Source organism: Empidonax traillii, unplaced genomic scaffold (assembly GCF_003031625.1).
Source record: "Empidonax traillii isolate 1590-97213 ecotype Southwest subspecies unplaced genomic scaffold, ASM303162v1 scaffold31:size1920502, whole genome shotgun sequence".
Lineage (NCBI taxonomy): Eukaryota > Metazoa > Chordata > Aves > Passeriformes > Tyrannidae > Empidonax > Empidonax traillii.
In genome coordinates, this window is record NW_020955224.1 from 1,113,329 (window position 1) to 1,126,578 (window position 13,250).

The 13,250-nt window shown below is 38.6% G+C and overlaps 1 protein-coding gene across 3 annotated transcripts in view; it reads left to right on the forward strand.

The window, feature by feature from the left end:
- The window catches only part of TMEM63A (transmembrane protein 63A), a 35,776-nt gene that overhangs the window by 10,645 nt on the left and 11,881 nt on the right, over window positions 1–13,250 (forward strand). For all 3 annotated transcript variants that reach the window (XM_027911414.1, XM_027911413.1, XM_027911415.1), the window contains exons 8-16: window positions 3,337–3,388; window positions 4,564–4,672; window positions 5,038–5,108; window positions 5,870–5,950; window positions 6,584–6,707; window positions 7,071–7,204; window positions 9,358–9,495; window positions 11,284–11,437; window positions 12,212–12,318. In XM_027911414.1, coding sequence (XP_027767215.1) covers window positions 3,337–3,388; window positions 4,564–4,672; window positions 5,038–5,108; window positions 5,870–5,950; window positions 6,584–6,707; window positions 7,071–7,204; window positions 9,358–9,495; window positions 11,284–11,437; window positions 12,212–12,318 — 970 coding nt within the window. The remainder of the gene's footprint in view (window positions 1–3,336; window positions 3,389–4,563; window positions 4,673–5,037; window positions 5,109–5,869; window positions 5,951–6,583; window positions 6,708–7,070; window positions 7,205–9,357; window positions 9,496–11,283; window positions 11,438–12,211; window positions 12,319–13,250) is intronic.

The following is a 13,250-nucleotide window of genomic DNA, read 5'->3' on the forward strand; positions in this document are numbered from 1 at the left end:
GATCATAAAAGGAGATCAGGTTGGTCAAACAGGATCTGCCCTTCCTAAACCCGTGTTGGCTGGGTCTGATCCCTTGTCCATCCTGTAGCTGCTGTGTGATTGCACACAGGATGATCTGCTCCATAACTCTGCCAGGCACCGAGGTCAGGCTGACAGGCCTGTAGTTACTAGGGTCAGCCTTGCATCCTTTTTTATGGATTGGAATGATATTTGCCAACTTTCAATCATATGGGACCTCCCCAGTGAGCCAGGACTGTTGGAAGATGATGGAGAGCGGCTTGGCAAGCTCTTCTGCCAGCTCCCTCATTACCCTAGGATGGATCCCGTCTGGTCCCATAGACTTGTGAGGATCCAGATGACTCAGTAAGTCACTATTTCCTCCCGGAATACAAGGGGGCTATTTGGTTTCCTTTCTCTGTCTACCAGCTCCAGAGGCCAGTTACCTTGAGGGCCACCTGTCTTACTGCTAAAAACTGAGGCAAAGTAGGTGTTAAGTACCTCAGCCTTCTCTTCATCTCTATTAACTATGTTTCCCTCCAAGTCCATCAAAGAATGGAGGTTTTCTTTGCCCCTCCTTCTGTTATTAATGTATTTATAGAAGGACTTTTTGTTATCCTTAACAGAAGTGGCCAATTTAACTTCAAATTGCGCTTTTGCATCCCCGATTTTCTTTCTGCATGATCTAGCTGTCTTCCTGAATTCTTCGTAAGTAGTCAGCCCTTTCTTCCGTAGTTGGTAAAGTTTCTTTTTATCCCTGATTTCCTTCAGAATCCCCCTGTTTAACCAAGCTGGTTGTCTTCCCCGCCGGCTTGCCTTTTGGCACACCGGTATGGCCTGTTCCTGTGCTCTCAAAACTTCCTGCTTGAAGCACATCCGTCCCTCCTGAACCCCCTTGTTTTCAAGGGTTGTTTCCCAGGGTATGCTCTGGACTAGACTTCTGAATAGGTCAAAATCTGCCCTCCGAAAGTCCAGCGTAGAGGTTTTATTGTTGGCTCACCTTGAATCTCTGAGTATTGAAAATTCTATTATTTCGTGGTCGCTATTTCCCAGGTGGCCTTCAACCACTACATCCCCCATCAGCCCCTCTCTGTTTGTAAACAGCACTCACTGTATATCATCATGGGCGAAACAAACTCAACTTGAGGATATTAACTGAATTTATTAGTAACAAAATCAGAGTGGGATAATAAGAAGTAAAATAAATCTTAAAAACGTCTTCCCCCCAGCCCTCCCTTCTTCCTGGGCTCTGTCTCCTCCTCCGCAGTGGCACAGGGAGATGGGGAGTGGGGGTTATTGTCATAGAATCATAGAATTAACTGGGTTGGAAGAGACCTCTGAGATCATCATTGTCAGTTCCATCCCACGCCTGCTCAGGGTGAAGAGTCCTTTCCCTGCTCCAGTGTGGGGCCCCTCCCAGTGGAGACAGTTCTCCATGAACTTTTCCAGCATGGGTCTCTATTCCACAGGGTGCAGTTCTTCTGGCACAGCCTGCTCCGACATGGATCCTGCACCGGGTCACAGGTCCTGCCAGCAAACCTGATCCAGTGTGGGCTCTTCTCTCCATGGGTCTGCAGGATCCTACTCCAGTACAGTTTTCCATGGGTTCACAGCCCTCTCTCAGGCGTGGGCTCCTTCATGGGCTGCAGGTGGATCTCTTCACTCCCATTGACCTCCATGGGCTGCAGAGGCACAGCTGCTCCACCACTTTTTTCACCATGGGCTGCAGAGGAGTGTGTGTGCTCTGTTGCCTGGAGCACCTCCTCCCCCTCCTTCTACACTGACCTTGATGCCTGCAGAGTTGTTCCTCTCACGTATTCTCACTCGGCTCCTTTCTGGCCGTAATTACATCTGCACAAGAACTTTTTTCTCCTTCTTAAATAAGTTATCACAGAGGTGTTACTGTCATTCCTGATTGGCTTGGCCTTGGCCAGAGGTGGGTCCACCCTGGAGCCAGTTGGCATTGGCTCTGATGGACGTGGAGGAAGCTTCTAGAAGCTTCGCACGGAAGTGACTCCCTTTAGCCCCCCCCACTACCAAAACCTGGCCAAGCAAACCTAACACACCCCCTCAGTCTGATGTGAAATTTATATGAATTTAGGGGGTTCTTTAGGCAGTTGCCAGAAACAAGATTGCAAAATGTGCAGACATAGATGGCTCGACTCAAGGCTCAAGGCAGGATTAACTTTACCTATGCCCTCTTACCTGGTGTTTATCTAGGCACTCATTAATTTTTTTACAGGTGGTGATTGCCAGTGGAAACCATAATCACAGCCGAGAAATCTCTTTCTAGTGTCCAGTCTGAACCTCTTTTGCTTCATTTTAAAATCACTTTTTTTGCCTGTTACTGGACATAATAGATTATTCTTTTCCTCTTTGCAAAAACCTTGTAGCTACTTGAGGGTTATAAATTCATCTGGGCTTTTTCCTCTTTTTAATAAACCAGACCAATTAATTTGGTCATTAATGAGAAATGTTTTCCATTTGGTTGATCATAAAATCATCAGCCATGACTTGAATTTTTGTTTCAGTCTAGATGGACTGTCTCCCATTGTTCCTTTCTGTCTTGTAAAACAGGAGAGTACAGCTTCTGTTTTTCTGCATTAAGTTTTGTGATCCAAGGAAATACAGCTGGAAAAAAAATTTTAGTGTCTCCCTTTTTTCCTCCCACTGTAAGTTGATTTTGTGCATTTGCAGTTCTTTAGGTTGTGATGATTTAACTTGCAATGTGGTTTAACAGTCTATGCTAGAGGATTGTTTACCTTTCCAGATACACTTAGCTCTTTTTCCTTTGTGACCATTTACATTTACTCAATTTTCACTCACTTGCCTTATCATTTTTTAAAATACTTGATAGTTTAAAGAAATAATGTCATATAAACTCTCTCATTTTTGACCTTAGCAAGGTTATCAGCACTGTTTTGTCAACACTGAGTTAATGCAGCTTAAAAGCCTGAGATAAGAAATCAGTTAAGATGGAAGAAAAATGTGAAGGAAATATGTTCAATCTCTAAACAATGTTGTTAATGGACATGAAGGGAGATTGAAGGGAGAAAGGGAACTGCTGCAAAGATGTTCTATTCAGATTTTTAAAACAATCTACTCGCTCTCTTGATGGCTTCAATGTGGTGTAATCCTGGTGCTTTTTTTCCAACTTTAAAATGCAATACAGAGTAAACCAACATTGATTATGATTCTAAATCTTTTTATCAGTGAACTTGCTCAGCATTAAAAAGAAATATATTATCATCTTTAAAAACTAGAATAACAGCTGACTTTCTGATAGTTTACTTGTTGATGTTGCACCAGCTAATTATGCTAATTTTTTTTTGTTCTTAGATAAAGATCCCTATAGTTTTGGAAGAACAACTATAGTCAACTTACAAACTGGGTAAGTAGGTCTTGCAGAGTACCTTTATGCTTGTGTCAGTTTGCTGCCATCGCCTCTAAACACAAGAATTGATACTTGCAAGGTGGCTATTGGGGTCAGAATAACTTACAACTTATTCACACTTGATTGAAATTAGGATACGTGCTGTTTCAGGTTGTGCACTTACAGTGCTGATAAGAAATCTTGAGGCTTGGCTTCTACTCACTCACCTCTTACTTCTTACACCATGTGTTTCTCTTGGGTGATGACTGCACATGTAGTGATACCATTTTCAGAAATTTCCACATTAAAAGAAACCATGTTTCAGAATGAAAGTAAAGCTGAGAGCTTTACTAGAATGTGTAACATGGATGATATAAATTCCCTTACCTTAGATTTATGTGTGTGCACATCTCTCTAATCTGAGATTGCCATTAAAATTACTTCCGCGTGCTTTAAAAACAGTCCGTTGAAACAGAGACAGTTGAAATGCAAAGCTGTATAAGTCTTCTGGTTTATTACTTGATCAATCCACATCCATCCATGATACGATGTCCAATAGAATTTCTGCCAGTGCACTTTGTTTTTATAACCATGTTATAAAACCTAGTAACTAGTGGGGATTTTTTTGCTTGCTTGGTGTTTGGTTTTTTTATCTGTGCAGTAGGTTCCTGTATTTTAGGTTAATTATAATTATTAATGCTCTTTGCAAAACTGAAGAACTGTTCACAGAACAACTTCTCTAGGCTTTGAAGAAGAAATTATCAAGAAAAAGAATTTATATTGAGGCTGTTTTCAATTTGAGTAAGGATTGTGTTCAAGGGGAGTTCAATTATGCACTCAGCACAGTAAATAATAAGGCAAATTAAAACCATTTTGGCAAATAGTATCATGTGTGCTATTGGCCATCTGGCTGGGAAGGTGCAAGCCAAACACTTCCTAAATATGTCCATGCCATCGAATATCTATTTTCTTTGTGGGTTCATTGCCCATAGAATAGTGTGATAAGCAAGTAACTCTCCCTATTGGCTGTCCAAGGCAACTGCATAGGCATGACTGACTACCAGTAACTACTTTTTTCTCCTGTTTTGTGTTCAGTGAGAGGTTCTGATCTGATTATCATTTTGACAGCTAGTTCTATCAGTTGGACAATTGGTTCTTCCTGTTTCTCATATTCATAACATTTTGTCTGACAGAAACGATCTTCTTTGGCTGCACACGGTTTTTGCTGTTGTTTACCTGATTCTGACTGTTGTCTTCATGAGACATCACATGAAGTATGTCACATATAAAGAAGAAAACATAGTAAGTTTCTGTGTTGGGGCGAAACAAAACATTTGCTGAAAAAGCAAATTGCTAAGATGGCTCCTGCATGCTAGAATGTGACATAAATATGAAGGAATTCACTGAAAGCAATGCTATACTGAGTGATTTGTGAAAATAGATGGGGGGGGGGAACTGGGGAGGAATTTGTGGAATTTTGCTGTAACCTATTGTCAGTGTAGAAGGTGCTGTCTTAAAATCAGAATTTCCACCAAAATCAGAATTTCCTACTTTTTTTCCCCTGTCTACCAGACAGCTACTTGTGCTGTGTCACTGCCTTCCTTATATTCTTGTTTTCTCTTCTGTGATGTGATTTCTCAAAATTTGACTTGCATTTTCTCTCACAGGTTAAGTGCACTCTGTTTATAACTGGTATTCCAAAAAGTGCCAATGAAGAGATAATACAAAGCCATTTCATGTAAGTTCCATGCTTGAGTAATTAGAACCATAGAATAGTTTGGGTTGGAAGGGACCTTAAGGGTCATCTAGTTCCAACCCCCCTGCCATGTGCAGGGACACATTCCACTGGACCAGAGCCCCATCCAATGTGGCCTTGAACACTTCCAGGGATGGGGCAGGAAGTCCACAGCTTCTCTGACCAACCTGTTCCAGTGCCTCCAGTCCCTCACAATAAAGGATTTCCTACCAATATCTGATCTAAACCTATTTACTTTCAGTTTAAAGTCCTTCTCCTTTGTCCCATTAGTACCTGCCCTTGAAAAAGCCTCTCTCTACCTTTTACGAAGAACAGGAAATTTAAAATTGTCCTGGTAGTTTTACCTGACCAAGCAGATATGTTTTTTGAGTTTTGCACTGTTTAAAATTCATGTTATAGTATATCTGTGTTCTAAAAGTATATCTTATTCCTTAGCCAACATTGAGAAAAAAACTATATTTCAGTAAAGTTAGTTAGCTGATCTTAAAATCAGAAGATAAGACAATGGCTGTGTATCCACACTTTCCATTCAGGCTCCCAACATGACCTTTACTTGGAATAATGCTGTGCATCTCATGTTAAAGTAACTTACAGCAACTGTCTGTCTGGAAGTCTCTGCTCTATGATACCTCATGCAGAAATGAAATGAGTGATTGAGATGTCAGGTACCAGTGGTGCTTTTTGAAGCAGTTTTTTTATTGTACTTTCTGTTCTTATTGATCCCATGTGCTGCTTCCTTTCAGAAATGCCTACCCAAGCTGCACTGTGCTGGAGGTCCAGCTGTGTTATGATGTAGCCAAGCTTATTTATCTATTCAAAAAAAGGTACTTGTTTTTCTAATCTACATGATTTTAGCATTATTTTACAAAAGTCTTGCTAGTCCTTAATCAACACACACCAGCAGTACTAACCTTGCACATACTGAGGATGAATTATGCTCCTGAAGTTCTGGTCTGGACTTCAGTTTGAGTCAGTTGTGTTTTAAAGTGAGTTGTGGGGTTCAGCCCATCTCTTGTAGGTGTGATATGTTGTGTGTTGCATAAGATAAGTTTTGATTGGCTGATTATTTATTTATGTAGGTAGGTAGGTAGTTACTTATTGTCAGGCAGTACTAAGTGAAAAACTGAACTATTGAATTTATAACTCTATTGACCCTGCTTCTTTGGCCAGATTGGTGATCTCACTAGAGACAAGTGTTATTTTCTGGGCTATCAAGAATAGCATTATGTTTTTGGGTTTTGTGGGGTTTGTTTGTTTGTTTGTTTGTTTTCCCCTGGAAAAATTATACTCATAAATATAAGTAACCAAAATAAAGTGTATGTAAATAACTTTGACTGATTAATTTGCTGTCAATCCTTGCAATAACTTTTTTTTTTTCAGGGACTATGTTCTTTTTAAGCTTGATATTTATACTTTTTTTTGTTGCAAATTGTTATGGATTTATTTTTTCTGTCCAGAAAACAGGCAGAAAAAAGCCTGACTTACTATGAACACCTGCATCAAAAGTATGGCAAGCGGGTCCAAATCAACCCTAAGCCATGTGGTCAATTCTGCTGTTGTGAAATGAGAGGATGTGAAAGGGTAAGAGATTGTGTTGTGTTTTAGTTATGACCAGGTAGATTTTTAGAAGGGTGGAGAATAGTTTTTATGTGACGTCTCATTGAGCTTCAGAAAGTTTGTTATTTGTTCCCTACCAATAGCTCATCCTTCATGTTCTTACACTGGATAGAAAAGGAATTCCCTGGTACTTTTAAAACGTAATATAAGTGAAAAAATTGAAGTACAAGGAAATCTTACGTTTGTTTGTCTTTTCCTTGTGACATGATTTGTAATTCGTGGAAGTAGTCTGAGGAAGAGAGACCATGGTTTGTGTATGCTGTATGTTAATGAAGATACTAGCCGTCTGGTACTTGGATGTAACAGTCATCAATAATTTCCTGACAGGAAGATGCTGTAGATTATTATACCAAAGTTAGAAATGAACTGATGGAAGAATATTCGAAAGAGGAACAAGCTGTTCATAATAACCCGCTGGGAATGGCTTTTGTAACATTTCAAGAGAAATCCATGGCAACCTAGTAAGTTTTGTCTTCTGTTTTGTTTGTTTTCTTTTAAGTATAATAGTACAACTGATCTCTTGTTTGTGTCCCTTGTTTGCTTATCTTGGCTCTTCTTCCTTTCTTCTTTTTCACCATTCAATGGATTTGATCTGCTTTGCTTTCTGGTAAGTTTTCCCTTAAGTGTGCATTTTATCCTCTGTGCTTTGAGTGAAGAAATTATCCAAGAGGCTAAAAGGTTCGGGACATTTATTGGGATGAGGAACTTTTCTCTTCTGTGTGGGATCCAGTCCATCAGTGTAGGTTAACAGTAGGCCAGACTAAGTGACTCTTGAATATGAGTTACTGATTCCTTTATTTTCTACTGTGAAATGTTACAATGACCAAAATGTCAGCGAGTGCAAATTAGTCATCTTAACAGTTTAGGGTCAGTGACTGACCTGGCCATAGGTGATAGATACACATTCTGTATCTTTATTACCTGTCGTTATAGATATATGTGTAGACCTAATACCAGAAGTTGTTCAGTATTTTTTATTCAGTCATTTGTAGAGGTAAATGCATGTAGCCTCTCATTTTCTGTTGACACTAGGAGTATCTTTCACTAACACAAAGTGGGTAAAGGGAAGCAGAATAATATTTGTATTACAGTGTAGCACATCATGCTTTTTTTATTCTTCATAACCTCTCTGATTTAAATTGTCTGCATTCTTTTGATCAAGTCATGTTAGAGAGCCAGTCTTTCAGCTTTTTTTTTCAAGGAAATCCAGGGTGTAGAATTTCTTGCAAGAATTTGATAGGTTGGAGAAAGTTTTTTTTGCTACTCTTTAACTGAGTAGTGATGGTGTGATGAAATCTGCCTTCTCTCCTAATTTTGTAATGAAATCATATTTTGAGATGTGAAACTGAAAGAAGAAATAAGCACTGAAGTTCCTTTTCTAGCTGCTGATACGTTGTGTACAATTTTGATGGGATAGTCTCTCCTTGGGCATGTGTTCTGAGTTGCCCTACTGGCATCTCTTGTGTTGAATTATCAAGACCTGGAAAGACTTCAGTTTGTTTAGCTTGGAATTGGTGTGGTGGACTCCATTTCCTGTAAAATTAGATTAGATGAAGCTCCCATCAAATTAGAAAGTTACTTGTTGCCCTTTGTATGCTCTACTCCACAGAACCCTGAAATAGAATAGGAAAACAGGAAGCCAGAACTGAGGTTTATGAGGTCAGGTAGTTGTAGAAACTTGTTTAATGATGACTAAAGCTTGCTCTGTGTGTATTTTTAAAAATAAACTGTCAAAGAATAATTAACTTTCTTAAATACTTGCTGCTGCAAGATGCTGGCGATTTGACATCGCTACTTGAGTTCTGGTAAGGTAAAGATCTGGGGCTTGGGGGTTATGTTTGTTTGGTGTTCATGTGTGTGGTTCTCTGTCTTCTTTATGTTAAGAGCACAACTGAGAAAACAGCATGTTCACAGATTTAAAAATATACTGTTTCCATGCTAATGTAATAGAATAGTCTCTGAACGTATCCCTAGCCCTGCTACTGCTCTCCTTTGAGAAATCTTTGAAAGCATTTATTCTGGGCATGTTTAAATTTTCTTTAAATACATTGAGTGTCAGTCAACTCATAATATTAGAGGATAGAATTAGGTACTATGATTGTTTTTGGAGTGGGTGAAAGAGGCTAATATTTTGAATTGTGAGAATAGGAGAGTGCTAAAAATTTTTTTGAGAATTGGCTGGATTTGATACTATTGTAAAGGATTAGTTTGCACTCTCATTTAATTAGTCTAGTTTGATTTGAAAACAGTTGTAATTATGTCAAGATGTGTTCAGGCAACTGTCTGTCTTTTATTTTTTTCTCAGTGCTCTTAGATTTTGATTTATTTTTTTACATTTTTCTTATATGATTGTTCATGTTGGTAGAAGCAGTGAACAGTTTAAACCAAGGCTGCTTTTTGTTTCTGGCAAAGCAGATCTCATAGACCTGTAGTAGCAACTGCTTATATAACTGTCATTAATGCAATATACATTACATTGTTTTTTAAGTACTATCTTGATCACAGGTTATTACAATAAAAAAACCTTTCCTCATTATTCCTAGTCTTTCTCATTACATATTCAACATTTTCAGGTATAAAAATTTGGAAAAAATCGTCTTCCTCTTCTTTACAGCATCCTCAAGGACTTCAATGCCTGCAAGTGTCAGAGTATTAAGTGTAAAGGAGAGCCCCAGCCATCATCCTACAGCAAGGACCTATGTGTGTCAAACTGGGAGGTTACATATGCTCCTTATCCTGAGAATATTTGTTGGTAAGAATCCTGTCTGTCTTACATCCCATGTATTGATGATAATGTAGGTTTAGAATGGGCACAGGAGAAACAGGGATAAGTGCATTTTTCTTTAACCCTAAACTAGGACTTTATGTAGTGTTTGAATGTGGCGGATCTGCCTCTTTTTTTTCATTACTGGTGTTCTTCAGTGACCTTGGGGAGGCCTCTCTGAGGCTGACTAGAGTTTTGCCACCCCAAATTTTAAAAAAACCTCCAAGTTTATTAATGTCCGTCTCTCAGTGTTTGTTTTTGAGATTAGTGCATATTTGCTGTTGAGATCTGAGGAAAGCAACTTGATGTTAGTGCTGAGTATCCTCCGAATTTTTGGAGTTGACCCATGATAAGTATAACTTGATCTACTCTGTGAACTTTGGTCTGTCTTCTAACATCATCTCTATTAATCCAGTACATTTGCCAGATAAGTGCTTTCTGAATTAAACTATTCCTGTTCTGCCTTCTGTCGTGCTTCTAGGCTAAAAAATATCTAAACATTTTCCAGTTGCTTTGCAGTGACTTCAGGTGGGGTCAGTATAATCCTTTCTTCATATAACAGTAAACTTGTTGTGACATTTCAGTTGCCCAATGCAAAACTGCAAGTGAGGCAGAGATATGCACAAGTTACTGTATTTCACCTGCATGTAGTTCTTTTTAAAAGCACACTTTTTTCTTAATTATTTTAACAGAAATTGACTCAAGGTAATTATGCCATTGATTTCTAATAGAGGTTTTCTCTAGGACTACAATTCTTCAGTTGGGAATAAAGTACAGAATCTTTAACCAAGAAGTAAGCAACTATGATTCTTAGCTGTGTCTTTTGCAGCAGTCTTATTTTGAGATACGAATTAAAAATCTCTTGCAAGCTCTTCCCAGGTAGGGTCAGTTAAATGCCTTTTTCATGAAAGGGTTCTTCCGTGTGTGTGTGCTTCATTTCCTCCTCCTTCTCCAAGCACTGGGCACAGGAATTGTTCTGTGAGACTCAGTGGGCTGAAGCACCTGCAAAACTTTTTTCTAAACATTTTCAAGAGGGGAAGGTGGTGGGGTTTTCATAATTTGGGTTGGTTTTTTTTTTATGTTCTTTTTCTTCTCTCCCCTCCCCCTTGAAGAAGAGGAAGCACAGGGATTTTCCAAGTTCACAAAAAGACTTGTCATAATTAGGAAATTACTAAGCCTCTGTATCCCTGTTTTGTCTGTTCTAAATACTTGGCTTTGACTGGAGTTCAAATCATTCCGGTCCTTTTGGGAACAATTTCAGATAATGTTTAAGAACTTTACGTGTTTAAAAAATCTACGGTTGCTATTTTAATATATTAGGAAAAGATGCAGTGTTTGTGAAATATTTTTTTTCAAATCACAGTTTCTTAGTAGATTCTGCCTCTGATAGCTGTTCTGCTTGCAGAAGTTCTCTGTACCTTCTATCTCTGTCTCTTCTTGTTCTATCCTTGTTTAGTACTTCTGTATTAACGAACAGTAGATGAAACAGAGTGTTTTCATCGCAAACCCTAATCATGTTACACGTTATGTTTTTGTAAAGAAAGACTGAGTATGTCTTTCTGCAAGCACAATTTAAGTTATCATTCAAGAGAGGTTGCAGTTTTCTTTATTTCTAATAGCAACTGGAACTTGTGTAGTGCTTTATTATATAACTTTGAAAGCTCAATTTACAAAAAGCAGTGCCACCTGCTACTTGACAGATAGGATATATCTTTTTTAGTAGCAAATGCTTACTGCTTGTTTTAATGTCCTCTTTATTTTTACTTTTTTCTCCAGGAAAAATCTTTCAGTGCATGGACTGAAATGGTGGTTTAGATGGGCTTGCATTAATTTGCTTCTTTTCATTGTGCTGTTTTTTCTCACGACTCCTTCCATAATCATCTCAACCATGGACAAGTTCAACGTCACTAAACCTATTCACTACCTTAATGTGAGTACCAACATATGTTTGGAAATGGCTGTGTATCAAACCAAAATGTTGGGAAACTGATAGACATTGTTTCATTGTCTTACTATACACCTATGAGTCAAATTCAGTTGAAGTTCCCAGGATTGTTTTATGTAGCTGCTGGCTGAAAACATACATGCAGAACTGGGTCTTTAGCCTTGTTTTATTCCTATATAGTAGTCTGAAGTAATTTCACCTGAAATTCTATATTATTAAAATATGTATTTGTTTGGGCTAAAAATTTGCATTCCACATTTACATAATTCTAAATTTTGTAATCAAAAAGCTTTGCAAAAAACGGAATTTTCAGTCCAACTTGTATTTTGAGTTTTATGTTAAGATGGGAGGACTTCAGATTTTAACCTCTGGGGTAAAATGTTATTTCTATTTTGCTTATTGAGTTCAAATTAACATATATATATATATATATATATATATATATATAGGAGCCTAGTTTGACTGCAGTTGAAGTCTCCTGCAAATTGTTCTTTTTAAATACTTCCCCAAACTAGTGTAAACGACATAAAAAATGCCTGTGAGACTGCACTCTTGTGGAATTTAATTCCCAGTCCCACTTTGGTTTTTTGTCTTGCATGGCAATGCTAATCACTCACTGCTCAGTTTAAGACCACCTGAGTATAATTGCCCCAGTTTATCCTGCTATAATTTACAAAAAGCAAAATATTGCAGCCTCTGTTCCACCACAACTGCATTAAAATGCTTTTAATACTTACTCTTTCTTTTTTCCCCTACTAGAATCCCATTGTCAGCCAGTTTTTCCCAACGCTCTTGCTCTGGTCCTTCTCAGCTTTGCTACCAACAATTGTCTATTACTCAACTTTGCTGGAGTCCCACTGGACAAAGTAAGAAAGCTTTTCCTCTGTTTTTGCCTTACCAGCTGAATAACTAAAATAAATGAAGACAGTGTTTATCTTTCATGGAGCTCTTAAATGCACAGACCTCTCACAGCAGGGAATGTCATGTTCTTTTCTTTCTAGTGTTATAACCACACTTCGGGGTTTAAGTGATTTTTAACCCATTCAGCAAATATAATCTAACTACATGATTTTGCTTATTCCTCTTCTTGTTCCCCCTTCCCCTCCTCTTTCTGTTTTATCAGAAAAAAAATGTGTGAGCAGGCTCGGGATGTGTAGCTTCAACAGGAGCATGGGAAGTGCCTTTGATCCCATAACTAGCTTGCTCTCTGGGAAGACAGGCTATGTGGGTTTGGATACCCTCCAGACTGAGGACATCACAGAACACTAGAATCCCACTTGACAGAAAGTGCTCCACCTCTTGGCATGCTACTTATAAAAGGGGCACCCACCTTTTTGTTGTCTGGCATGAAAAAAATGATCTGGATGTAACTCTTGGTGCACAACTCAGTTGCTGTTAGGTATTGTTAGTGGTGACCTGAGAAGATCTATGGCACCAAGGGCCAGCAGGTGTGTTGATGCAGGATTTTCAGATATGACCAGAGCACTCCAGAGATGTTAAGCCCACTGATGTGCTGCTAACTTGGAATACTCAGCACAGCTTGGTTTGGAATACCAGATTTGATGCCCAGTTTACCTATAGTCAGATAATAGCATGGTACTGCACACTGAATCCCAGCTTCATTCAAAGTCTTTATCCCCAAACTTGTAGCCATTTCTTTTGCTTGTTTTTGTATTCTAAGGTCGATTTTCACTTTTGAATTTTTTGTACGATTCCTTTCTAAAGCAGCATGTCCAGAATCTACTGTTTATTCATCACAATTGTATGCTCTTCATCAATTTTTTTTTGGGGGGGTAGT